Below are 26920 nucleotides of genomic sequence, written 5' to 3' on the forward strand. Positions count from 1 at the left end.
TTATCTCTTCCTGGGAATACATCCAAGGTTATATAAAATTCTGTACAAAAGATCCTACACTATATCATGGCGGATCAAAACAATGTAAGCAATAATCAACTACATACATTTACACGCACTACGTTCTGATATGATTGTCGGTACAGACTACAGAGTCCTTCAAATGTGGAATATTACCAGTTGAAATGGGTGTTCTTTTAAATGGTCAGATGAGTTTCGGTAGACTCTTCGCTCTTTTTATTTAGGAATAGTTTTCGTTCTTCTCTTACCTACGTGCGGGGGGGGGGGGGGGGGGGGGGGTACAGGCAAGAAATACAGTTTATGTAAATGAAGCCATAAAAGCCTTTGACTTTGTATGAGGATTATGTGTTCAGGAGACCTCAATGGTGCATGAGCCTGATCTGAACACACTTAGGGTATGTTTATACAGCAGCGTCCGTTACGGCTGAAATTACGGGGCTGTTTTCAGGAGAAATCAGCTCCGTAATTTCAGCCGTCATGGCATGTTGAGGCGCTTTTTCGCTGCGTCAATTACGGACGTAAATGGAGCTGTTTTTCCATAGAGTCAATGGAAAACGGCTCCATTTAACGTCTGAAGAAGTGACAGGCACTTCTTTGACTCGGGCGTCTATTTATGCGCCGTCTTTTGACAGCGGCGCGTAAATTTACGCCTCGTGGGAACAGACCAACGTAAACCCATTGCTTTCAATGGGCAGATGTTTGCCGACGCTATCGAGCCGCATTTTCGGACGTAAATCGAGGCGGAAAACGCCCGAATTACGTCCGTAAATAAGCCTTGTGAACATACCCTTAACCCCTTCCCGCACCTTGGCGTAACTGTACGTCCAGGTGAGCAGTAACTTCGCGCACCTGGGCGTGCAGTTACGTCCGCGCTTTAACAGTTAACCGCCGCGCGGCGCTACACCGCAGCGACGGTTAACTGTGCAGGGTGTCAGCCCTGCTCTCCCCGTTGGCGATCAGCGGCCTGTCGCTGCTGAAATCGGCAATTAACCCCTTCGATGCGGTGGTCGATTGCGATCACCACATCGAAGAGGTTTACAGCGGATCGGCAGCCCCCCACATGTATTTGCGGGGGCTGGCGATCCTTATCATGGCAACCAGAGGCCAGACAATGACCTCCGGGTTGCCATGTACGGAAGCCTCGGAGGATCAGCCTCCGGCCGGTCCTCCGATGCTTCCTGTCAGTGTGACAGTTACGTCACAATGACCGTTAGAACACATTACACTACGTGTGTAGTGTAATGTGTTCCAGCAGCGATCAGAGCTGCAGGTCTAAGTGTCCCCTAGTGGGACAAGTGAAAAAAAGATAATAAAAATGTTTTTAAAAAGTGTAAAAATAAAAGTTAGAAGTGACATAAACAAAGAATGCTTTTTTTCCTATAATATGTCTTTTATTATAGGAAAAAAATTAACACGTTAAAAAAAGTACACATATTTGGTATCGCCGCGTTCGTAACGACCCCAACTATAAAACTGTAATATTATTTTTCCCGCACGGTGAACACCGCGAAAAAAATAAACAAAAAACAGTGCCCGAATCACAATTTTTTGGTTACCAACCCTCCCAAAATATACAATAAAAAGTGATCAAAAAGTTGCATGTACGCCAAAATGGTACCAATACAAACTACATCCTGTCCCGCAAAAAACAAGCCCTTACAGCGCTTTTTTGACTGAAAAATAAAAACGTTATCGCTCTCAGAATATGGTGATACAAAAATGTATTTATTTTATAAATAAGTGATTTTATTGCACAAACGCTGCAAAACATAACAAAATTATATACATATGGTATCACCGTAATCGTATCGACCCGCAGAATAAAAGTATAATGGTCATTTATAGCCCAGGGTGAAGGCCATAAAAAAAACGAATAAAAAACATTGTCAGAATTGATGGTTTTTGGTCACCTTGCTTGCCAAAAAATGGAATAAAACGTAATCAAAAAAATTTCTGGTACCCCAAAATGGTACCAATGAAAAGCTACAGATTGTCCCGCAAAGAATAAACCCTCACACAGCTCCGGTGGTGAAAAAATAAAAAAGTTCTGGCTCCCAGAATATGGCGCTGCAAAATGTGCAGTGTCCAAAAGCAGATAAGATCCGACAACATTTATCAGTGCGACACCGGCCACATATCTGCGGATTATTATTTATTTACTGCATTATTATACCCTCTTATTATACCCTGATGTACCCCGCACAGATAACATATGCCCCCACATTACAAACTGAAACACCAGTAAAATCCCAAAGAGAACAACTACCAAGCTACATCTGCGCCCCAAAAGCCAAATGGCGTCCCTCCCTTCTGAGCCCTGCAGCATGCCCAAACACCAGTTTACGTCCACAGATATGGCATCGCCATACCCGGGAGAACCCGGTTAATATTTTATGAGGTATTTGTCTTCAGTGGCACAAACTGGGCATAACATGTAGTGCACTAAAATGGCATATGAGTGGAAAATTTTAATTTTCACTCCGCACCATGCGCTGCGCATTAACCCCTTCGCGCACCACAACATAGCATGTCTTAGTGTGGGGGGTGATGTATGGAGCGTCTCACGTGAAAAATAAAGAATTTAAAACGGCAAAATCACCGTTTTTTTGGTCACCTTCGCTCTACCTAAAAATGTAATAAAAAGTGCTCAAAAAATTGTATGTACCAAAAAATGGTACCAATAAAAACGACCGCTCGTCCCTCAATAAATAAGCCCTCACACCGCTCTATTGACTGAAAAATAAAAAAGTTGTGGCTCTTGGAACGCGGGGAGGAAAAAACTAAAAAGGAAAAGAAAAAAATGGATCAGTCCAGAAAGGGTTAATTACTTTCTAATGAAAAACCATTTATGACCACACGTGGGGTATTGCCGTACTCGGGAGAAATTGCTTTACAAATGTTGGGCAGCTTTTACCCCCTTTATCCTTTGTAAAATTGAAAAAAATGCAACATTTTAGTGGAAGAAATGTTGATATTCATTTTCATGGCCCAATTCTAATAAATCCTGCAAAAGACTTGTGGGGTCTAAATGCCCACTATATCCCTAGATAGATTCTTTAAGTGGTGTAATTTCCACTTTTGGGGGGTTTCCACTGTTTTGGCCTCTCAGGGGCTTTGCAAATGCGACATGGCACCCAAAAACCATTTCAGCTAAATTTGAGCTCCAAAAGCCAAATAGCGCTCCTTCCCTTCTAAGCCTTGCTGTGGGTCCAAACAGCAGTTTATTACCACATATGGCGTATTTACGTAATCGGGAGAAATTGTTTTACAAATGTTGGAGTGCTTTTTCTCCTTTTATTCCTTGTAAAAATTAAAAATGGCTACCTTTTTTCAGAAAAAAAGTTGATTTTTACCTTTACAGAATAATTCCAATGAATTCAGCAAAACAACCGTGGGGTCAAAATGCTAACTTTACCCCTAGAAAAATTCCTTGAGGGGTGTAGTTTCCAAAATGTGGTCACTTTCCGGGGGTTTCCACTATTTTGTTCCCTCCAGTGCAATTCAAACGCCACATGGCACTGAAAGCTATACCAGCAAAATCAGAATTTCAAAATCCAAATGGTGCTCCTTCCCTTCTAAGTCCTGCTGTGGGTCCAAACAGCAGTTTATTACCACATATGGGGTATTGCTATAATCAGGAGAAATTGCTTTACATATGTTGGGGTGTTTTTTCTCTTTTATTCCTTGAAAAAATTAAAAATTTCTACGTTTTTTCAGAAAAAAAGTAGATTTTCATCTTCACAAACTAATTCAAATAAATTTAGTAAAAAAACTGTGGGTTCAAAATGCTAATTATACCCCTAGATAAATTCCCTGAGGGGGGTCTTTATTGTTTTGGCCCCACAAGACCTCTTCAAACCTGACATGATACCTAAAATATATGCTAAAAAAAAGGAGGCCCCAAAATCCACTAGGTGCTCCTTTGCTTCTGAGGCCTGTGTTTCAGTCCATGACCGCACTAGGGCCACATGTGGGGTATTTCTAAAAACTGCAGAATCTGGGCAATGAATAATAAGTTACATTTCTCGGGTAAAACCTTCTGTGGTATAGAAAAAAATGTATTCAAATGAATTTTGTAAAAAAAAAATGAAATTTGTAACTTTCACCTCTACTTTGCTTTAATTCCTGTGAAACGCCTAAAGGGTTAATACACTTTCTGAATGCTGTTTTGAATACTTTGAGGGGTGCAGTTTTCAAAATGGGGTGATTTATGGGGACTTTCTAATATATAAGGCCCTCAAAGCCACTTCAGAACTGAATTGGTCCTTGTAAAAATCGCCTTTTGAAATTTTCTTGAAAATATGAGAAATCGCTGCTAAAGTTCTAAGTCTTGTAACGTCCTAGAAAAATAAAAGTACGTTGAAAAAGCGATGCCAACATAAAGTAGACATATGGGTGATGTTAACTAGTAACTATTTTGTGTGGTATTACTATCAGTTTTACAAGCAGATACATTTAAATTGAGAAAAATGCTAATTTTTGCAAATTTTCTCCAAATCTTGGTGTTTTTTACAAATAAATATTGAATTTATTAACCAAATTTTTTCACTAACATAAAGTACAATATGTCACGAGAAAACAGTCTCAGAATCGCTTGGATAGGTAAAAGCATTCCGGAGTTATTACCACATAAAGTGACACATGTCAGATTTGAAAAATCGGCTTCGTCCTGAATGCCAAAACAGGCTCAGTCCTGAAGGGGTTAAAGGGGTAGACTCATGAAGACAACCACTTTTTTTTTTTTTTACAAAAAAAAAAAAGACAGCCTAAAGATAAGCTGATTGCTGCAGGTTCGGCTTTGCAAACCCTGGGCCCTAACTATCTGCTTTCATCACCATGGGAAGCTGTGTCTGGCCATATATTTTTTCTGCAGCGGCAACTGTAGGGTAAATGTGGTATTACATGCTGGACATTAAAGTGGATGGCAAACCAGATAATATATGGACAGGCTATGTAACATTTGGACATGTGAGGGGTAGAGGAGGAGCCCCCTGCTTCTCTGATTTGCATATGGATGGGAGTTGTTTTCGTACTTAAAAGAGTAGGATTGACGTCAGCATCTTCGTTGCAAAAAGTATTATTTATTCATGCCGGCAACTTGTGCATACACAAAAACTGCGATGTATCGGCTCCGTATAAATTAGCCTTTCTCAAGGAGTAGTTTTTTTGGGACAGCCCCATTTTTAAAAAGGAATGTATTTCCGGTGCCTAAGTTAAATTCTTATTTTTATTTTTGACTATTCAGAGGGATTTTGCGATCTGTTCAGAAATTCACACTACTGCGAATATGTATCTACGTTTATACTTCTTTCACAGTTCTTTTATATTATTTTGTTTTTCTTCTGAAAATTCTTATTTTCTCCAAAACATGATCATTTTAGGTCGTCATCTAGACCTGAAGTTGCCAGTATTGAACATGTAAACCTCAATGACGATCAGTGCTCCCAACGGGCTGTGGTGCAAGCACGTGCGACCCAGCCTACACGGCTAACCAGTATCATTTTTGCTGAAGACATATGTGAGTGTATTTCTTATTTTTTCCCTGTTGCTTATATACTGTTAGCCTATTCAGTAGTGCAATACTCTCATTGTAATCGCTCACACCATTTGCTGTCCCCAATTTTTAGAATCAATTTGGAGGGAAGCGGCTACATGGGTTCTTGTATTTTTTTTTATTTTTTTCCCTTGTATAAGTAAAAAAATATGCATCAATGCTATATAGCCATTTCATCGTATTGTCGGTTTGGTTAGTTCTATAGTTGACACTGACTTCTATTTTCAGAAGCCCACCATGTGTCTGCAGCCAGGACTTTTCTTTCAGCAAACTTTATGGTGGAGTTGCTGAAGTCAGGACTGTCGTGTCTGTTCCCAAAATAACATTTTGTATGTGCTTTTTCTTTACATTTAGTGGGTTCAATAGTTGGCCTGGAGGTAGGTTGCATTACATATTAGGCTGGGTTCACACAGAGTTTTTTGCAGGCGGAAAATCTGCCTCAAAATTCAGTTTGGAAGTTTGAGGCAGCTTTTCCTCTGCCTGCACGCCGATTTTTCGTGGAGTTTTTCGCCCACGGCCATTGAGCGCCGCGGGCATAAAACTCAGGGAAATACGCTTTCTCTGCCTGCCATTGATGTCAATTGGAGGTCAGAGGCGTAAACGCCCGAAGATAGGGCATGTCCCTTCTTTCTTACCGCTCGCGGGAGAAAACAGCCTCCGCCTCCCATTGAAATCAATGGGAAGCATTTTCGGACGGTTTTTGAGGAGTTTAGCGGTGCGGTTTCCGCGTCAAAAAACTTGTCAAAAAACTCAGTGTGAACCCAGCCTTAAAGTAGATATTGAAAACAGTCTTAGGATCAGTTCATGCAGCATTTTTTGGAGCTGATTTTGACGTGAAAACCACGTCTGAATCATTGCTAAAAAACACACCAAGTGGCCCCCTATTAATTTCAATGAGAGGCAGAGATGTTCTTTTTCCCCTCCCGTCAGGTTTTGGCCTGTCAAAAAAACTATGTGAACTAGGCCTAACAAGCAGTTCCTCCAGACCTGTATTAAAAAGTTCCACTTAAAGAGGCTCTGTCACCACATTATAAGTGCCCTATCTCCTACATAAGGAGATCGGCGCTATAATGTAGATGACAGGAGTGCTTTGTATTAAAAAAAAACTATCTATTTTCACCACGTTATTAGCGATTTTAGCTTTATGCTAATGAGTTTCTCAATGGACAACTGGGCGTGTTTTACTATTGATCAAGTGGGCGTTGTACAGAGGAGTGTATGACGCTGACCAATCAGCGTCATGCACTCCTCTCCATTCATTTAGTCAGCGCATAGGGATCCTTTTAGATCACTATGTGATGACTTAGGCCGGATTCAGACGAACCTGAGCATTTAGTGCGCGCACAAACCGCAGCTCAGTGTGCCCTGTTCATATGGATGCGCGGCTGCGTGCTTTTCGCGCAGCCGCCATCATTATGACACTCCGTTTGGATGTTTGTAAACCGAAAAGCACGTGGTGCTTTTCTGTTTACATTTATTCTTTTACTGCTGTTGCGCGAACAACGCTTGTCCCACGGAAGTGCTTCCGTTTGGCATGCGTGATTTTCACGCACCCATTGACTTCAATGGGTGCGTGATGCGCGAAAAACGCCGAAATATAGAACATGTCGCGAGTTTTACGCAGCGGACTAACGCTGTGCAAAAAACACGGCCTGTCTGCACTGCCCCATAGACTTGTATTGGTCTGCGTGAGCCGCGTGAAAACCACGCGGGCTGCACGGACGCAAATCACGTTCGTGTGAATCCCCCCTTATACTAACACATTAACGATACTGAAGTGTTTAGACAGTGAATAGACATTCCACGGGATGTCTATTCACAATCTGTGCACTTCGTTAATGTTTCTGTGGTAGTTACAGCAGAGCAAGCGTAATCTCGCGAGATTACGCAGTAAATGACAGGTTACAACGAGATTACGCTTGCTCTCCTGTAACTACCACAGAAACAGTAACGAAGTGCACAGATTGTGAATAGACATCCCGTGGAATATCTATTCACTGTCTAAACACTTTAGTATCGTTAATGTGTTAGTATAAGACAGCTCATAGCGATCTAAAAGGATCCCTATGCGCTGCCTAAATGAATGGAGAGAAGTGTATGACGCTGATTGGTCACTGATTGGTCAGCGTCATACACTCCTCTGTACAACGCCCACTTGGTCAATAGTAAAACACGCCCAGTTGTCCATTGAGAAACTCATTAGCATAAAGCTAAAATCGCTAATAAAGTGGTAAAAATAGATAGTTTTTTTTAAATAAAAAGCATTACTGTCACCTACATTATAGTGCCCATCTCCTTATGTAGGAGACAGGACACTTATAATGTGGTGACAGAGCCTCTTTAACTCATTTATTACGTCCATTATCCTTTCCAGGGCCAACAAAAGGGTGCCCATGAATTCAGGCATGTCAAATTTTGCAAGTTCCATTCAGATGAATTTCTGCAACAAAACTGCCACGTGTGAAACCACCCTTCGTCTGAACTTACACAGTGCAGTTAGGGCGCAGTTGCTGCATGCAATTTGGTCAGGGATTTGATCCAAAAATAAATGCAATTAATTCTTATACTTCTATTTTTGTCTCCACCAGGCATGCTAAACCACACTTTCTAAGTTGTCTTGCAGACAAAAATGGAGCAGGCGGATTTCTGAATTGAATTTAGTTTATACTGGAGTAGTCCAGTTGAGTTGACCCCCTCTTTTATTTGTTTTCACTGTAGAAGCTGCAGGAAGCCCCCATGACGTAGTCGTTTTATTTTTTTAATTTTTTTTTTCTATTCTGTTTCATGAATTGTTTTCTTTACTTTAAAAGATACAGGACTGGTCCTCCGATGTGATGCAATCGTTGACATAATTCATGACATTCAGATTGTATCGACGACAAGAGAACTTTACTTGGAGGACTCGCCGCTGAAGCTAAAAATACAAGCGTTAGACTCTGAAGGTAAACGATTACGCTCCCTTGTTTCCCTGTTTTTCTTGAATATGTCTGTGTATCAATCTCTAAAACTTTTTTTGTGCTTTTGCAGGTAATACATTTAGTTCATTAGCTGGCATCGTTTTTGAATGGACAGTGGTGAAAGACGCTGATGTAAATGGCTACTCAGATTCCCATAATACATTGCGGTAAGAGAAATACCTTTTGTCAGACATGTAATTTACTAGATTGATTCCCAGCAGAAAGTCCATTCTCTGAAATTTACATCTAGAAGGCCACATACACTCAGGAGTTAATATTTCCACTCTTTTATCCCATCTGTTATGGACTTTAAGATAAAATGGGAACAGGTAACCTCAGAAGGACATGGATAAAAAAATTGATCCAAGCAATGGAGGCCAAAATGCTAGCAAGACCCTAAGACCTGAAGTAAGACCTGAAGTAATGTGCACAGAACACTGCTGGTTTATTTGGTTTTCCCACTTCTTTGTTGACTGGTACAGTGGCCATAAACCTTAGACTGCTGTCGGGCGAACACTATTTTGTCTGACAGCTGTTCCTCCCAACCCCCCCCCCCCCATAAACATCCATGGTCGGGCAAGTGTGCGTGTGTTCTGGGAAGAGGGGAATAAGCAGCTGCCGGACTCCTTAGATGTCTGATTCTTCATTTCTCCGACATCTGCCATCGGGGGGAGAGTTGTGACAACCCCATACACATTACATGGTCAGGTGATCCCGCCGATTTTCATCTAGTGTGTATGGGAACCTGTACACTGGGAGTCCCTGCACTAATTCAAGGAGGAGTCATTTATTATTCCAAAAAAAAAGTAGGTAAGGTAAAACGAATATCGCAAGCTATGGTATAGTGGAAAGTGGATTTAATATTCGAAATGCTTTATAACGTTAAGACAGTTAAAGTTACTTCACTCAGAGTCAGCTTAATATGTAATTTGTCATGAAGAAAAGACTAAATAACAAAAATAAACGCAATATCGGTATACGGATATCATAGAGGGAGCAGTTACCTGTTTACAGTCTCCCTCTATTAGCCAAAGCGGAGAATAGCTGAGAGTGTGGCTCCCACTCTGGTCGACTTGACCTAATCACGTGCCACATTTGAATGGGCGCCATGTAATACCACATTTGGTAACAGTAATCATAATATAGTTATATTTTACCTATACTGTAAAAAACAAACGCAGGCTGGGAGGGCAAAAACATTTAATTTTAAGAAAGCCAATTTCCCCAGGATGAGGACTGCAATTCAGGATATAGACTGGGAAGAACTAATGTCAAATAATGGAACAAATGATAAATGGGAGATTTTCAAATCTACTTTGGGTAATTATAGTGCAAAATTTATTCCTACAGTTAACAAGTATAAACGACTAAAATTAAACCCCACATGGCTTACACCTTCTGTGAAAGGGGCAATACATGACAAAAAAAGGGCATTTAAAAAATACAAATCTGAGGGTACATCTGCAGCCTTTGTAAAATATAAAGAGCTTAATAAAATCTGTAAAAATGTAATAAAATCAGCAAAAATACAAAATGAAAGGCAGGTGGCCAAGGATAGTAAAACAAATCCTAAAAAATTATTCAAGCATATAAATGCAAAAAAGCCCAGGTCTGAACATGTAGGACCCTTAGATAGTGGTAATGGGGAGTTGGTCACAGGGGATCAAGAGAAGGCAGAGTTACTAAATGGGTTCTTCCGCTCTGTATATTCAACAGAATAAGGAGCAGCTGATGTAGCCGGTGCCGGTGCTGTTAATATATCAGTTGATATACTGAATTGGATGCATGTAGAGATGGTCCAAGCTAAATAAAATAAAATAAATGTACACAAGGCCCCGGGACCAGATGGGTTACACCCTAGAGTTCTTAAAGAGCTTAGTTCAGTTATTTCTGTCCCCCTCTTCATAATATTTAGAGAGTCTCTCATGAGTGGTATAGTGCCAAGGGACTGGCGCAGGGCAAATGTGGTGCCTATTTTCAAAAAGGGCTCTAGGTCTTCGCCGGGTAATTATAGACCAGTAAGCTTAACATCCATCGTGGGGAAAATGTTTGAGGGGCTATTGAGGGACTATATACAGAATTATGTGACAATAAATAGTATTATAAGTGACATCCAGCATGGTTTTACAAAGGACAGAAGCTGTCAAACCAACCTGATTTGTTTTTATGAAGAGGTAAGCAGAAGCCTAGACAGAGGGGCCGCTGTGGATATAGTGTTTTTGGACTTTGCAAAGGCATTTGACACTTTCCCTCATAGACATCTAATGGGTAAATTACGGACTATAGGTTTAGAAAATATAGTTTGTAATTGGATTGAGAATTGGCTCAAGGACCGTATCCAGAGAGTTGTGGTAAATGATTCCTACTCTGAATGGTCCCCGGTAATAAGTGGTGTACCCCAGGGTTCAGTGCTGGGACCACTATTATTCAACTTATTTATTAATGATATAGAGGATGGGATTAATAGCACTATTTCTATTTTTGCAGATGACACCAAGCTATGTAATATAGTTCAGACTATGGAAGATGTTTGTGAATTGCAGGCAGATTTAAACAAACTAAGTGTTTGGGCGTCCACTTGTCAAATGAAGTTTAATGTAGATAAATGTAAAGTTATGCATCTGGGTACGAAAAACCTGCAAGCATCATATGTCCTAGGGGGTGCTACACTGGGGGAGTCAATTGTTGAGAAGGATCTGGGTGTACTTGTAAATCATAAACTAAATTTCAGCATGCAATGTCAATCAGCTGCTTCAAAGGCCAGCAAAATATTGTGTATCAAAAGAGGCATGGACTCGCGGGACAGGGATGTAATATTACCACTTTACAAAGCATTAGTGAGGCCTCATCTAGAATATGCAGTTCAGTTCTGGGCTCCAGTTCATAGAAAGGATGCCCTGGAGTTGGAAAAAATACAAAGAAGAGCAACGAAGCTAATAAGAGGCATGGAGAATCTAAGTTATGAGGAAAGATTAAAAGAACTAAACCTATTTAGCCTTGAGAAAAGACGACTAAGGGGGGACATGATTAACTTATATAAATATATTAATGGCACATACAAAAAATATGGTGAAATCCTGTTCCATGTAAAACCCCCTCAAAAAACAAGGGAGCACTCCCTCCGTCTGGAGAAAAAAAGGTTCGAACTGCAGAGGCGACAAGGCTTCTTTACTGTGAGAACTGTGAATCTATGGAATAGCCTACCGCAGGAGCTGGTCGCAGCAAGGACAGTAGATGGCTTTAAAAAAGGGTTAGATAATTTCCTAGAACAAAAAAATATTAACTGCTATGTGTAGAAATTTTTTACTTCCCCTTTCCCATCCCTTGGTTGAACTTGATGGACATGTGTCTTTTTTCAACCGTACAAACTATGTAACTATGTAACTATATAATTTCCCCTGTAATGGCTGCTGGTGGGGTAATGTGTGAGATCATCAACAGCTTCCAGTTAGAGTAGAAGATGGCTGGGGCGACTACCTTTTAAAAAAGAGTTAATGTGTGGTCACAGCCCCTTTAGGGTACCCACACGTTGCAGATTTTTTAGTGTTTCTGCAGCAAAATCCACCCGTGGTACATGCAGATTTTGCTGCAAATGCCAACCCTTCTACACTGAAAAGGGTGGAATCCGCAGTGAACATCCAAAACGGACTAAGCATGTTGTAAATTTGAAAATCTGCAGCATGCTCTAAATTCTATGTGGAAAATGTTTAGCATCATGCGGATAAGATTTTTAAAATCTCATCCAATTGCCTGCAGCAGACTTCTGCTGCGGATTTTCTGTCAGCAAATCCAGACTTCAAAATTCACAGCAAAACCACTACGTGTGCAGGGGGCCTTAAAGGCTATGTACACCTTTGAAAACTATGTATATTTATTATTATTATTATTATTATTTATTTATTTATTTTTTTTTTTTAATTCAAATGTGTATCAGTGTGATTTGGTGCAACTTTGAAATTACTTTTTATTAAAAATTATTTTTACTTTTTCAGGTACATCTGCTTTGTATCCTGTATACAGAGCATCTGTATCGTGCGCTAAGACCTGAATCCGTCAGGTTCAGTGACCGCGAGACATGCAGGACACACTGTCACTGAATTAGTCAGTGCCGCTGATCTGACAGAGTCAGGACTCGGCATATAATACAGCTGCTCTGTATACAGGCTACAAAGCAGCTGTATCTGAAAAAGTTAAATCAATTTTTAATAAAATGTAATTACAAAGTTGCACCAATCACACTGATACACGTTTTTATTTAAAAAAAGAAAGAAATATATATAAATACACACACATATATATATATATATATATATATATATTAGTTTTCAAAGGTTTACATAGCCTTTACGCTGTCATGTTGCTAACATCACATTTGGGCAATCAAACTGAGGTATATGTTTGTTTTTTTATTTTTAAACAAAATTGCATACAACAAAATAAATAAGGCTGTGTTCGCATCAGCCTTGGTTTCGGTTGAGGGGTTCCTTCAAAGCTTTCCCTCGGGGGAACCCCTCAATGGAACGGCAAACTGAAACCATAGCTTCCGTTTGCATCACCATTGATCTCAATGGGTTCGGATACTTTACTGATGGTTTCCATTTGTCACCGTTCTGGCTTTTACGGAATCAAAAGCAAAGTCGACTGCTGATGTAAACAGGCCCTTACATACAGTGAAGGAAATAAGTATTTGATCCCTTGCTGATTTTGTAAGTTTGCCCACTGTCAAAGACATGAACAGTCTAGAATTTTTAGGCTAGGTTAATTTTACCAGTGAGAGATAGATTATATGAAAAAAAAAAACAGAAAATCACATAGTCAAAATTATATATATTTATTTGCATTGTGCACAGAGAAATAAGTATTTGATCCCTTTGGCAAACAAGACGTAATACTTGGTGGCAAAACCCTTGTTGGCAAGCACAGCAGTCAGACTTTTTTTTGTAGTTGATGATGAGGTTTGCACACATGTTAGATGGAATTTTGGCCCACTCCTCTTTGCAGATCATCTGTAAATCATTAAGATTTCGAGGCTGTCGTTTGGCAACTCGGATCTTCAGCTCCCTCCATAAGTTTTCGATGGGATTAAGGTCTGGAGACTGGCTAGGCCACTCCATGACCTTAATGTCCTTCTTTTTGAGCCACTCCTTTGTTGCCTTGGCTGTATGTTTCGGGTCATTGTCGTGCTGAAAGACCCAGCCACGAGCCATTTTTAATGTCCTGGTGGAGGGAAGGAGGTTGTCACTCAGGATTTGACGGTACATGGCTCCATCCATTCTCCCATTGATGCAGTGAAGTTGTCCTGGGCCCTTAGCAGAGAAACACCCCCAAAACATAATGTTTCCACCTCCATTCTTGACAGTGGGGACGGTGTTCTTTGGGTCATGGGCAGCATTTTTCTTCCTCCAAACACGGCGAGTTGAGTTAATGCCAAAGAGCTCAATTTTAGTCTCATCTGAGCACAGCACCTTCTCCCAATCACTCTCAGAATCATCCAGATGTTCATTTGCAAACTTCAGACGGGCCTGTACATGTGCCTTCTTGAGCAGGGGGACCTTGCGGGCACTGCAGGATTTTAATCCATTACGGCGTAATGTGTTACCAATGGTTTTCTTGGTGACTGTGGTCCCAGCTGCCTTGAGATCATTAACAAGTTCCCCCCGTGTAGTTGATTTGGAGCGTGTAACTGGTCTGGAGGAGGCTGAACTCTTAATGGTTGGTGGGGGATCAAATACTTATTTCTCTGTGCACAATGCAAATAAATATATATAATTTTGACTATGTGATTTTCGTTTTGTTTTTTTATATAATCTATCTCTCACTGGTAAAATTAACCTAGCCTAAAAATTCTAGACTGTTCATGACTTAGACAGTGGGCAAACTTACAAAATCAGCAAGGGATCAAATACTTATTTCCTCCACTGTAGATTTTAACACTTTGTGTTGGTAACACAAATGCAGGTTTAATGAATTCCTACTAATGTCACTTTTTATTGTTTTTGTTCTTAGATTTGTTAAGTTTTTTGAGTCTACCTATGTGTCTCCAGCCTATATATCAGATATGGAGAAATTTGCAAAACAGGGTGACACAATTTTGGTGACTGGACTCAAGACTGGAAGCTTAAAACTCCAGGCAAGAATGTTGGAGTCCGTGTACGAGGCAAGTAAATAGGACAATCGTGTTGTGATGTTTGGCGCTATTGCACAACATAGGTGGGGCATACAAAGATTTTGCCTATGTGTATTCACACCCTTCTCAAACAGAGAATGTGCAGATGTTATTTTTACTGTGCTGAACAGTAAGTATATTATAGTCAGCCATTTATTTATTTGTTTAATCATGCACATGGCTGTGTAATTTCTCTTACACAGACTGTATCTGTTCCCTAGCATTACTTCAATCTGTGATCACATCGTTGAGAGGCATTGTCCCCACCAAACATTGGCTTGGGAGCCACATGTGGCTCTTATGATCCCTTTATGTGGCTCCCTAGCACTAATGTCACCAGGAAGGTCATGGCATTATTAGAACTTGGTAAACCCATATCTCTAGCTGTTAACACTGGGGTAGGAATCCTATCATTCAGTCATATATGTAATAGGCTTTTTCACTTTTAATATGCAGTACAATACCACCAGTACTATTTGAAAGTGGCTCTCCGCCTACAATAGGTTGTGGTCCTCTGCATTAGACCATGTCACAATTTGGCACTAAATTTGTAGGATGTCATGCCTGGGTAAGTACAGCCTGTCCAGTGGCTTCATAAAGAGGCTCTGTCACCAGTTCATTCATTTTCGATCTCCTAACTAATCTAAGTGGTTCTGCTGTGGTCGAGAGTCGTCTGTCGCTGCTGGAGGCGATGTAGGGAACGTCCTGGAGAACCGCTGAGTCGCTGTGCTGAAGGACTTGCGGTTGGAAGTGACAACACAGCGTGATCTCACGATTGAAGCTGAGATCACGCTGGGCTGTGAAGAGAAGACCTGTATGACGCTGATTGGATACCGTCATACAGTTGTATTTACACTGCCCAGATTTAAAATAAAATGTAACCTCCTATTGGCTATTCGAGCCAAATTAGCATATGTATAAATAACGTTTAAAATAATATACGTTTTTTAAAATCAAATTACACTGTAGTTATCTGCATCATAGCGCCTATTAGATTAGTTAGGTGACAGGGAATTAATAAACTTGTGACAGATCCTCTTTAATAATCTGTTAGTTTTGTTAGATCTAGTGAGAGACTAGCATCTGCATAATTTTGGGTGATTTGTATATTAATATGAACTTTTTTAAAGCACAGTAATTTAGTGTAGCCTCACCTGACTCTAACGCTGTTTTCATTTTTCAGCTGAGCGGCTTAGTGTGACGTAATCGGTGCATGCGCAGTACAGCCGATTGGACCGGTGACACTTCAGTGATGTACTACGCAGGCGCCGATTCGGAAGTAGGGGCGCGGGTGCGTTCATGGAGGATACGGGGCCAGCCATGATCACGTCTTCTACACTGCCTTGCTCTGTCAATCAAAGCAGGAAGGGTCGGACTGGCAATAGAAGGTAGAGCAGTTTGGAGCAACGGTGACGCTCTCGTTGCTCCAAAAAGCTAATTTGCATATTAGGAATAAAGTGATTAACACTGAAAAATGTAAACCGTGTTATATTCAGGTGAGGCTACACACAAATTTCTGGTGACAGACTCCCGTTAAGGTTACTAAATCTTTGCATTGCACTACAGTAATTAAACCATACAGCGTTTACATTAAGTTATTAAATTAGACGTTCGTTTACTCTGCGTAGAAAGTGTTTTCTCGTTTTTATGTGATAATACATTTTTTTATTTTTTTTATTTGTATTGCTGTGTTACACTGCAGAATGTGAATCCTGCAGATGTTCGCGTCCTTATTCTAGAAAACATTCTCCTGAATCCAGCATCTGATGTTTATTTACTGATTGGATCCTCTATAAAGTACAAAGTACAGAAGATCAAACAGGGAAAAATTACAGGTAAATTTGATCTTGTCTGTTTTAAGCATTTGTTCATTTTATTGCAAGTCTTATTAATCCTCCAGAGCTAAAAAGCCTGGTCTCCAGGCTGATCCATTGTCCTGGTAAATTGCGACAGAGATGTGTGCTGCTGACGTGTTTAGCTCACAGAGGATTGCATAGACTGGATGCAATTACATCCACTTATCATTTATATCCACTGTGCAACACAAAAGTCGCTCTCAGAAATCACTGAACCATCTGCTCTCTATTTTCCTCTCTATTAGCTGCAGGGGACATCTCCCCTAACCCTGGTCTACCATCTTTTATTGCTAAATTCAATCTCCTACCTGCCACACATAGAAACCCTGCAAATCTTCTTAACATTGGTTGTATGTTTTCTCCTGCCTCTTTTAACTGTCCGCTCTGGGACTCGCAGTCCGTGTGCAACAAACAAAGTTGTTTTTTTTGTATGATCTATTCCTTTCTAACTCTCTCAACCTCCTGGCTCTTCCAGAAATATGTCTTCAGCCGTCTGACACCGCTTCCTCTTCTGCTTTATTGTATGGTGGTCTATACCTCTTACGCCCCCAGACCTGAGAGCAGGCAGTAAGCATACTTTTTTCCCTACACTGCACTTTCCAGGTCATTCATTCGTTATCCTCACTCACTTTCTTCTCCTTTTGAGGTCCACACCCTCGGACTCTTCCGCCCCTTCTCCCTGCAAGTGGCAGTTGTAGACGTCGTTCATCCCGCTAGTTCCTGGATCACTTTGCGCAAAGGCTTGCACATTTCCTATCCTCTGAAATATCCACCCTGATTATGGGTGACTTTAACTTCTCAATTGATAACCCAATCTCCTCATTTGCCTCTAAGTTTCTATTTCTTATTCTGCACATGAAGATGGGAATTCACTTCATCCGATCTTATACTATCTCTGCTCAGTTTCTGATTTTATTACCTTTCATCTACTGCACTCTGACCACAACCTTCTCTTCTTTTTACTATCAAAAATACTCTACCTTCTCAGGACATGCCTACCCATCACACAGAGAGAAATCTAAATGCCATTAATACTCTGCAACTCATAGACAGTGTACATTTCCCCTATCTCTTCCCTCTCCTGTCCCAATCCGTCTCTCAAACATTGCAATGAAACTCTTAAATGTGCCCTTGATAAAGCAGCCCCCCCCCACTACACGCCGAACATCCCAAAACAGACGGTGACAAAGTTGGCACGCGCCTTGATGTCTTCAGAGGTTCGGCAGGTGCGCTGAGCATCTGTACGGAAAATCGCATATGTCAGCAGATTTCCTCCATTACAAATTCATGCTCAAAACTTACAACTCTGACCTCTTCTGTGCAACATCCGGCATTAATTTATCTCCCAGTGCCCAAGTAGCGTTTATTCCTTTCCATCCAACACGTCCTCTTTTTCACTTTTAGCATTAGACCGAATAAGAGAAGAAGTCTCTAGGCTCCTCTTCTTCTCGTCCCACTACCTGTATTAGTAATCCTATTCCCTCACACCTCGTCCAGTCTCTTCCCCGGCTGTCACTAGTCAGCTAACTAAAATATTTAACCTCTCTTCTGGGATCATTCCCTCTTCTTTCAAATATGCCGTCATAATCCCAATTACTGAAAAAAACTTCTCACTACCCGTCCTGCGCTGCTAACTACTGACCGTTCCCTAATCTCCCCTTCATCTTTAAACTCCTGGAGTGCTTGGTCTACTTTTGCCTAATCCGCTGTCACTCTGCTAACTCTCTTCTCGACCCCATACAATCTGGTTTCTGCACTTTACAGAAACTGCCCTTACTAAAGTCTCAAATGATCTCCTGACGAGTTAATCTAATGGCAACTTTCCTCTTTTTTGATTCTTCTGGATCTCTCTACAGCCTTTGACACTGTGGACCACTAACTCCTACTCAGTATGCTCCACTCTATTGGTATGCAGGATAATGCTCTCTTGGTGTTCTTCCTATTTCTGTGGTTGCTCGTTCAGTGTACCATTTACTTCTTAGTCTTTTCCTCTTCCCCTTGCTGTTAGGGATTCCTCAGGGTTCAGTCCTATGTCCTCTCCTCTTTTATCTATACACAACCCCTTTTGGACAATATCAGCAGATTTGGCTTCTAGTAACATTTCTACGCTGATGACAACCAATTATATACCACTTCCTGTGACCTCCACCCCTGCTCTAATACAAAACACCAGTGATGTCTGTCCGCTGTCTCTAACATCAAGTCCGCTCTCTATATCTGAAACAGAAGTTTTCTAAAACTGAGATCCTTGTGTTTACACCATCTACTAACCTACCTAAGGGGAACCTAGCATAAGGGGACGGCACTCGTTCAGGGGTGGCACGAGTGCACAAGTCATCTCTGTCTAAGTGTCATATTATCAAAGTGTCACTGCAGTTATACATGGCAGTTAGGCAGGTTAAGTGACAGGTAAGCTCTGTGGACTAAACATAAAAACTTGCTAACATTATAATTATTACTTTGGACATTTTATCTGTTTCCTAACAAAAAACCATCACACCATGTTACTACCTCACTCATCATTGTAGCCGTTTGTTTACAATCCTACTGCCCATTTATGCCTTTGCTTAACTCTATCCACATCGGTCCCTCTCTCCCTCCCTCACCCATGTACAGCTCCCATGCACTATTCACTTTCCTGAATCTCTTTAAACCATTTCATCCCACTGCTCAACACAAAAGTCACTCTTATAAAACACAGAACCATCTGCTGTCTCTCTCCATTCTCCTTCTATTAGCTGCAGGGGACATCTCTCCCAACCCTGGTTCTCCCTTTTCTTCTGCCAAGCTCAACCCCTTACCTGCCACACATAGAAACCCTGCTAATCTTCTTAACATTTCTTGTATGTCTTCTCCTGTCTCTTGTAACTGTGCCCTCTGGAACGCTCGGTCCGTGTGCAACAAACTCACCTTTATTCACAACTTATTCTAACTCTCTCAACCTCCTGGCCATTACAGAAACATGGCTACACCTGTCTGACACTGCCTCCCCTGCTGCTCTATCTTATAGTGGTCTTCATTTCTCTCATGCCCCCAGACCAGACAACAGGCAGGGTGGAGGAGTAGGTATACTTCTTTCCCCACACTGCACTTTCCAGGTCATTCCTCCTGTCCCGCACTCACATTTCTCTCTTTTGAAGTCCACACCCTCTTCCGCCCATTCTCCCTATGAGTGGCAGTTGTCTAGCGCCACCCGGGCTCACCACGTCAATTCCTGGATCATTTTACAATTCCTATCATCTGAAACACCAACTCTCATCATGGGTGACTTTAACATCCCCATTGATAACCCAATCTCCTCATCTGCCTCCAAGTTTCTATCTTTAACCTCCTCCCTAGGTCTGTCACAACTTACTAACTCTCCGACACATGAAGACGGGCATTCACTTGACCTGGTCTTCCGTCTCTGCTCAGTTTCTGACTTTAATAATTCTCCTCTACTGCTCTCTGATCACAAACTATCACAAATGCTCTGCCATCTAAGTACATGCCTACCCATCAGACATACATAAATCTACATGCCATTAACACTCAGCAACTCAGACAGTCTACAGTCCACACTGTCCCCTATCTCTTCCCTCTCCTGTCCCTATCTGGCCGCCAAACATTACAATAACACTCTCAAGAATGCATTGGATGAAGCGGCCCCCCCTACACTCCGAACCACCAGGCACAGACGTCTACAACCCTGGCACACACCTCAATCCCGCTTTCTTCAGCGGGGCTTGAGATGTGCCGAACGACTGTGGAGAAAATCGCACTTGTCAGCAGGCTTCCTCCATTACAAATTTATACTGAGAACTTACAACTCTGTCCTTCACAGAGCCAGGCAAGTCTATTTCACCTCTCTCATCTCCACATTATATAATAATTCCAAACGCCTCTTTGATACTTTTCACTCCCTCCTTAGTCCTAAAGTGCAGATGCCAATCACAGATCTCAGTGCTGAAGACCTGGCCACTTATTTTAAAGTTAAAATTAACAACATCCGGCATGATATTATCTATCTCCCAGTCACCTAGTAGTATAAATCCCCTTCCCTCCCGCACTCCCTCTTCTTCACTTTCAGCATTTGACCCAATAACAGTAGAAGAAGTCTCTAGGCTCCTTTCTTCTTCTCGTCCTATAACCTGCTCTAGTGATCCTATCCCCTCACACCTCGTCCTGTCCTTCTCCCTATCTGTCACAATTCACCTGTCTAAAATTTGTAACCTCTCTTTCTTCTGGAATCTTTCTCTCTTTTAAACATGCCGTTATAAACCCAGTACTGAAAAAAACAACTCTTGACCCGACCTGTCTCTAATCTCCCCTTCATCTTCAAACTCCTGGAACGCTTGGTCTACTTATGCCTTATTTGCTATCTCGCTGCTAACTCAATTCTTGACCCCTTACAATCTGGTTTGTCTCAAACGATCTCTTGGCGGCTAAATCTAAAGGCAAATACTCTACTGATTCTTCTGGATCTCTCTGCAGTCTTTGACTCTGTAGACCACCAACTCATACCAATCATGCTCCACTGTATTGGCCTTAAAGACACGGCTCTCTCTTGGTTTTCTTCCTATCTCTCTGACCACTCGTTCAGTGTATCATTGGCTAGTTCTACTTCTTCTCCTTGCTATCGGGGTTCCTCAGGGATCAGTCCTAGGTCCGCTTATCTTTTCTCTCTTCACAGCCCCTATTAGACAAACCATCAGTAGATTTGGCTTCCAGTACCATCTCTACGCTGATGCCAACCAATTATATGCCACTTCCCGTGACATCACCCCTGCTCTAATACAAAACATCAGTGATTGTCTATCCGCTGTCTCCAACATCATGTCCTCTCTCTATCTGAAACTGAATCTTTCTAAAACTGGGCTCCTTGTGTTCCCACCATCTACTAACCTCCTTAAACTTGATGTCTCCATCTCAGTGTGTGGCACTACCATAACTCCCAGGAAGATGCCCGCTGTCTCAGGGTTATTTTTGTCTCAGATCTTTCCTTTACGCCTCACATTCAATCACTTTCACGCTACTGTCAATTTCACCTCAAAAACATCTCCAGAATCCGCCCTTTTCTTACTGTGGAAACAGTCAAAACTCTCATTGTTGCTCTGATTCACTCTTGTCTTGATTACTGTAACTCATTACTAGTCGGTCTTCCACTCACTAAACTCTCCCCTCTCCAATCTATCCTTAATACAGCAGCCAGGCTAATCTATCTGACCAACCACTACACCAACGCCTCTACCCTGTGCCAGTCACTGCACTGGTTGCCCATACCCTTCAGAATTCAAACCTATTACTCACCCACAAAGCTCTCCACAGTGCTGCACCTCCTTCCATCTCCTCCCTCATCTCCGTCTACCACTGTACCCGTGCTCTACGTTCTGCCAATGACCTTAGATTAACATCACCATAATCCGAACCTCCCGCTCCCGTTTCCAAGATTTTTCTCGTGCTGCACCCGTCCTCTGGAATGCGCTACCCCAGACGACCAGATTAATTCCCAACATCCACAGTTTTAAACTTGCCGTGAAAACACCTTTTTAAACAGGCCTATAACATTCCCTAATCTGACTCCTTTCCCTGGCCCCCCTTTTACATTAGTCATGAGGACTTGACCCCCTCATTTAGCAGTATCCCCCACACTCCTTGCACCCTAATGCACTTCATGTCTGTCATACACAGATACCGGCTGGTGACCGCCTCATGCAGCTTTATGTGAACCACCCCATGTGTATAAAAGATGGCTGGACCATTGTACTGAACAAGCACTTTTTTTTACATTTTTTGTCTCCCTTATTTCCTCATAGATTGTAAGCTCTTAAGAGCAGGGTCCTCACTCCTCTTGTTTGAATTGTAAATGAGCTTTGTCACTATGTAATATCAGATATTGTCTGTACAATGTACCCCCTGAATTGTAAAGTGTTGCGGAATACGTTGGCGCTATATAAATAAAGATTATTATATTATTATTAAACCTGATGTCTCCATCTCAGCTTGGTGGTTCAAATGTAGCATGTGAGTGAAGGCACGAGAAGGGATGGGAAAAGCGTAGGCCCACAAAATGGCGATGTTACGATGTCTAACAGGCCTTCACGCTCTCTCAGGGCTTGCTCCAAGCTAGTGATGAGGTGTTTGTATGACTGAAAGAGGATGTCTGTCTCTTAATCCTGTCCTGCGGTTGTTTTGGGGTGTCCTTGATGTTAGGTGTACAAAGAAAGACAGGAGGCTGCGGTGGGAGTTAAACAGACTCCGCATGCAGCAGACTTTACTTGCAAAATGTCAGTTACAAGTCCACACAAAATGGAGATACAAGGTCCTTTGATAATGTCTGTCTGCAACACAGCGAAGTGCGAGTATTGAGTTTTCCACGCTATAGTAGTCTACTCTGCTGCTACCCGTGGTTGATCCCAGGAATATATGCTGTATAGGGCTTCTCTAACCTAATTCAGTACCTCTATATCCGGTCAGGCTCTCTAGCTCTGTTTCCAATTTCTGGGGTTACTCAGATTCACAGATTTTGTAGTCAAAGGCCCATGCAATGGGATTTCTGTCACTTTCCTGTTTTATCTCCTCTGCGAGCTGCTCTAGCCAGTCTTCAGGGGCCTAACTGCCACGTGCTGATCTTCCAGCAGAACTGACCACTACCGGCTCCAACTGTCACTCTGAGTGGGGAGGGTCCGCTATATATGAACTAAACTCCTCCCACTCCCTGGACACTTCCAGGAAAATACCATCTTACATAACATCATAAAATACATTTACAAGGCATTGTCTCGCAGGTAGTGTCTTGAGGCAAACTACACTACCATAACTTTTTTTGGGGTTCTGTTTGACTCAGATCTTTTCTTTACTCCTTATGTTCAATCACTTTCACTCTCCTGTCACCTTCACCTCAAAAACCTCTCCAGAATCCGCCCTTTTCTTACCGTGGAAACCGCTAAAACTCTCATAGTCACTCTGATTTATTCTCGTCTTGACTACTGTAACTCATTACTAATCGGTTTTCCCTCTCTAAACTCTCCTCTCTCCAATCTATCCTCTATGCAGCAGCCAGGCTCATCTTTCTGACCAACCGCTACACCAATGCCTCTACCCTGTGCCAGTCACTGCACTGGTTGCCCATTCCCTATGGAATAACATTTGAAACGTATTATTCTTACCCACAAGGCACTCCATAGTGTGGCACCTCCTTACATCTCCTTCCTCATCTCTGTCTACCACCCTACCCATGCTCTACATTCTGCGTATAATCTAAGGCCCCATGCACACGACCGTAAAAATCGTCCGCAATTACGGACCCATTCACTTCTATTGTCCTTGGACAACTTCCCGTATATCTACGGGAAGGTGTCGGTGCCCTAGAAACCTTCCACAAAAGACAGGACATGTCCTATCTTTTTCTTTTTACGGACCATGCCCCCATACTTTATAAGGGTAGCGCGGCCTGTAAATGTGGACGACTGTCCGGTCGTGCCAGTTATTACGGGCAAGGTCGCATGCATGGTGCCTAAGTCTAACATCCTCTATAATCCGAACCACCCTTTGCCAACTCTGAGATTTTTCTGGTGCTGCGCTACCCCGGACAATCAAATTAATTCCCAACATCCACAGTTCTCGCGTGTCCTGTGGACACATCTTTTTATACAGGCCTATTACATTTCCTAATCTGTCTCCTTTCCTTTGCCCCCCTATTACATTAGTCGTCAGATTCTGACCCCCTCATTCATTCACTCCTTGCACCTTAATGCACTTCATGTCTGTCTTACACAGATACTGGCTGGTGACTGGTTCATGCAGCTTTATGTGTACTGTATTATACACCCTATATATTTCCTGAACAACGCTTACGTATGAAAGCAAAGACAAAATATATTAATAGACAAAACCTAAGATGTCCCGGCAGAAAATACATATATTAGACAAAGCAATTTGTCTGTAAAAATCTCTTTTTATTGTTACCACATACAGTAAACATACTAATGTACCCCCCAAAAAATATATACAAAAAAACATAATTAAAAACATCCTGGGTGAAAATCCACCAAAGCCACAATGGCACAACAATGTAATGTAAATGGAAATAGTTCATCAAACCTAGAGAAGTCCTAATTCAAACGACCTACTCCGTGTGCCTAGTTCACATCTTTATCATTTACCTGTGGCTGGCATAGTGGCAGATGGGAGAATTCACCCCAGGAGATATTTTGACGCGCGTTTCGCAGTGTCTTCGTCAGGAAGCTCTATGTGTACAACCCTGTGTGTATAAAAGATGGCTGGGCCGTTGTACTGAACAAGCACTTTTTTACATCTTGTGTCCCCCCTATTTCCTCATAGACTGTAAGCTCTTGTGACCAGGGTGTGACTCCTCTTGTTTGAATTGCTAATTAGTTTTGTAACGATGTAATATCTGATATTGTCTGTACATGTTCCCTCTGAAATAAAGTGCTGCGGAATATGTTGGTGCTATATAAACAAAGATTATTATTATGTAATAGATCTGGATGTACGTTTTGGAAAGCCGCATGTCCTATTTGTTAATGTTTTGGGTTGACTGGGGGAGGGGCATTAGGGTAGAAGGAGGAGTAGGAAAAACTGCAGCAATGAAAACCACATGTAAAACTGATTGTGTTGCTTTATGGATAGCGGTTACCTTAACCCCTTCAGGACACGGCCTATTTTGCGCCTTCAGACTTGTAATATTTTTCTTTCAATTTTTTAACAACCCTTTTCAAGAGCTTTAACGTTCTTTATTGTTGCTGTATGATGGCTCGTCTTTTTGCGAGACAAGTTGTCGTTTTTATTTGTACCGTTTTGGGGTACATATAATATATTAAAGTGTTTTTTATTCTTTTTTGGGGGGCGTGTCAGTAATTCTGTTGTGTTTTTTTTTTTCAGTTTTCTTTTACGCCATGCACTGTGTGGTATAAATAATGTTATGTTTATTGTATGTGTCGGTATGATTACGGCAAAATTTATAAAGTGTTGTTTTTTTTTGTTTAAATGTATTACTACTTTTGCTGAATGTGTCCATTTTGACTGTTGTAAAATACGCCAGCTTTGTTAAATCAAAATCCTCTCTTAATTTTTCTAGTAGAGCTCAGAATTATTTTTTTTTCTTTTGTTATGAGACCCAGTTTTCCTATGTCAATTAAATTAATTATGAGACTGGTATTATGCATTCACATATGGGCACACACAATCTCCTGCTGCAGACCTTAAAGAGGCTCTGTCACCAGATTTTGCAACCCCTATCTCCTATTGCAGCAGATCGGCGCTGCAATGTAGATAAGAGTAACGTTTTGTTTTTTTTTAAAACGAGCATTTTTGGCCAAGTTATGACCATTTTTATATTTATGTAAATGAGGCTTTCTAAAGTACAACTGGGCGTGTTTAAAGTAAAAGTACAACTGGGCGTGTATTGTGTTCGTTACATCGGGGCGTTTTTACTTCTTTTACTAGCTGGGCGTTGTGTATAGAAGTGTCATCCACTTCTCTTCAGAACGCCCAGCTTCTGGCAGTGCAGACACACAGCGTGTTCTCGAGAGATCACGCTGTGACGTCACTCACTTCCTGCCCCAGGTCCTGCATCGTGTCGGACGAGCGAGGACACATCGGCACCAGAGGCTACATTTGATTCTGCAGCAGCATCAGCGTTTGCAGGTAAGTCGATGTAGCTACTTACCTGCAAACGCCGATGCTGCTGCAGAATCAACTGTAGCCTCTGGTGCCGATGTGTCCTCGCTGGTCCGACACGATGCAGGACCTGGGGCAGGAAGTGAGTGACGTCACAGCGTGATCTCTCGAGAACACGCTGTGTCTGCACTGCCAGAAGCTGGGCGTTGTGAAGAGAAGTGGATGACACTTCTATACACAACGCCCAGCTAGTAAAAGAAGTAAAAACGCCCAGATGTAACGAACACAATACACGCCCAGTTGTACTTTTACTTTAAACACGCTCAGTTGTACTTTAGAAAGCCTCATTTGCATAAATATAAAAATGGTCATAACTTGGCCAAAAATGCTCGTTTAAAAAAACAAAAAAAACGTTACTCTTATCTCCATTGCAGCGCCGATCTGCTGCAATAGGAGATAGGGGTTGCAAAATCTGGTGACAGAGCCTCTTTAAAGGAGTTGTCCAGTTTGGGGGCTGTTGACCTATCCACATGATGATTGGTGGGGGTCTGACACTTAGACCCTGCAGCAATCAGCTGTTAAGGCTTCCTCCGGGCGCAGGAAACTATCCAGGGTTGGTGCTGGAAGCAGATGGCTCTGACCACAGTATAGTGGGCGTGCTGTGTTCACTTGAATAGAAGCATAGTTGCAGTACTGCTGCCCCTATATGGTGGTCGGAGACAACTGCTTCCTGCAACGACCCTGC

General features: G+C 41.8%; 1 protein-coding gene across 1 annotated transcript in view; it reads left to right on the forward strand.

The window, feature by feature from the left end:
• The window catches only part of NUP210 (nucleoporin 210), a 149679-nt gene that overhangs the window by 23029 nt on the left and 99730 nt on the right, over window positions 1–26920 (forward strand). The window contains exons 2-6 of the mRNA XM_075833805.1: window positions 5403–5539; window positions 8386–8517; window positions 8603–8699; window positions 14539–14689; window positions 16401–16533. Of these exons, the coding sequence (XP_075689920.1) occupies window positions 5403–5539; window positions 8386–8517; window positions 8603–8699; window positions 14539–14689; window positions 16401–16533 (650 nt within the window). The remainder of the gene's footprint in view (window positions 1–5402; window positions 5540–8385; window positions 8518–8602; window positions 8700–14538; window positions 14690–16400; window positions 16534–26920) is intronic.

This window comes from Rhinoderma darwinii, chromosome 7, assembly GCF_050947455.1.
Source record: "Rhinoderma darwinii isolate aRhiDar2 chromosome 7, aRhiDar2.hap1, whole genome shotgun sequence".
Lineage (NCBI taxonomy): Eukaryota > Metazoa > Chordata > Amphibia > Anura > Rhinodermatidae > Rhinoderma > Rhinoderma darwinii.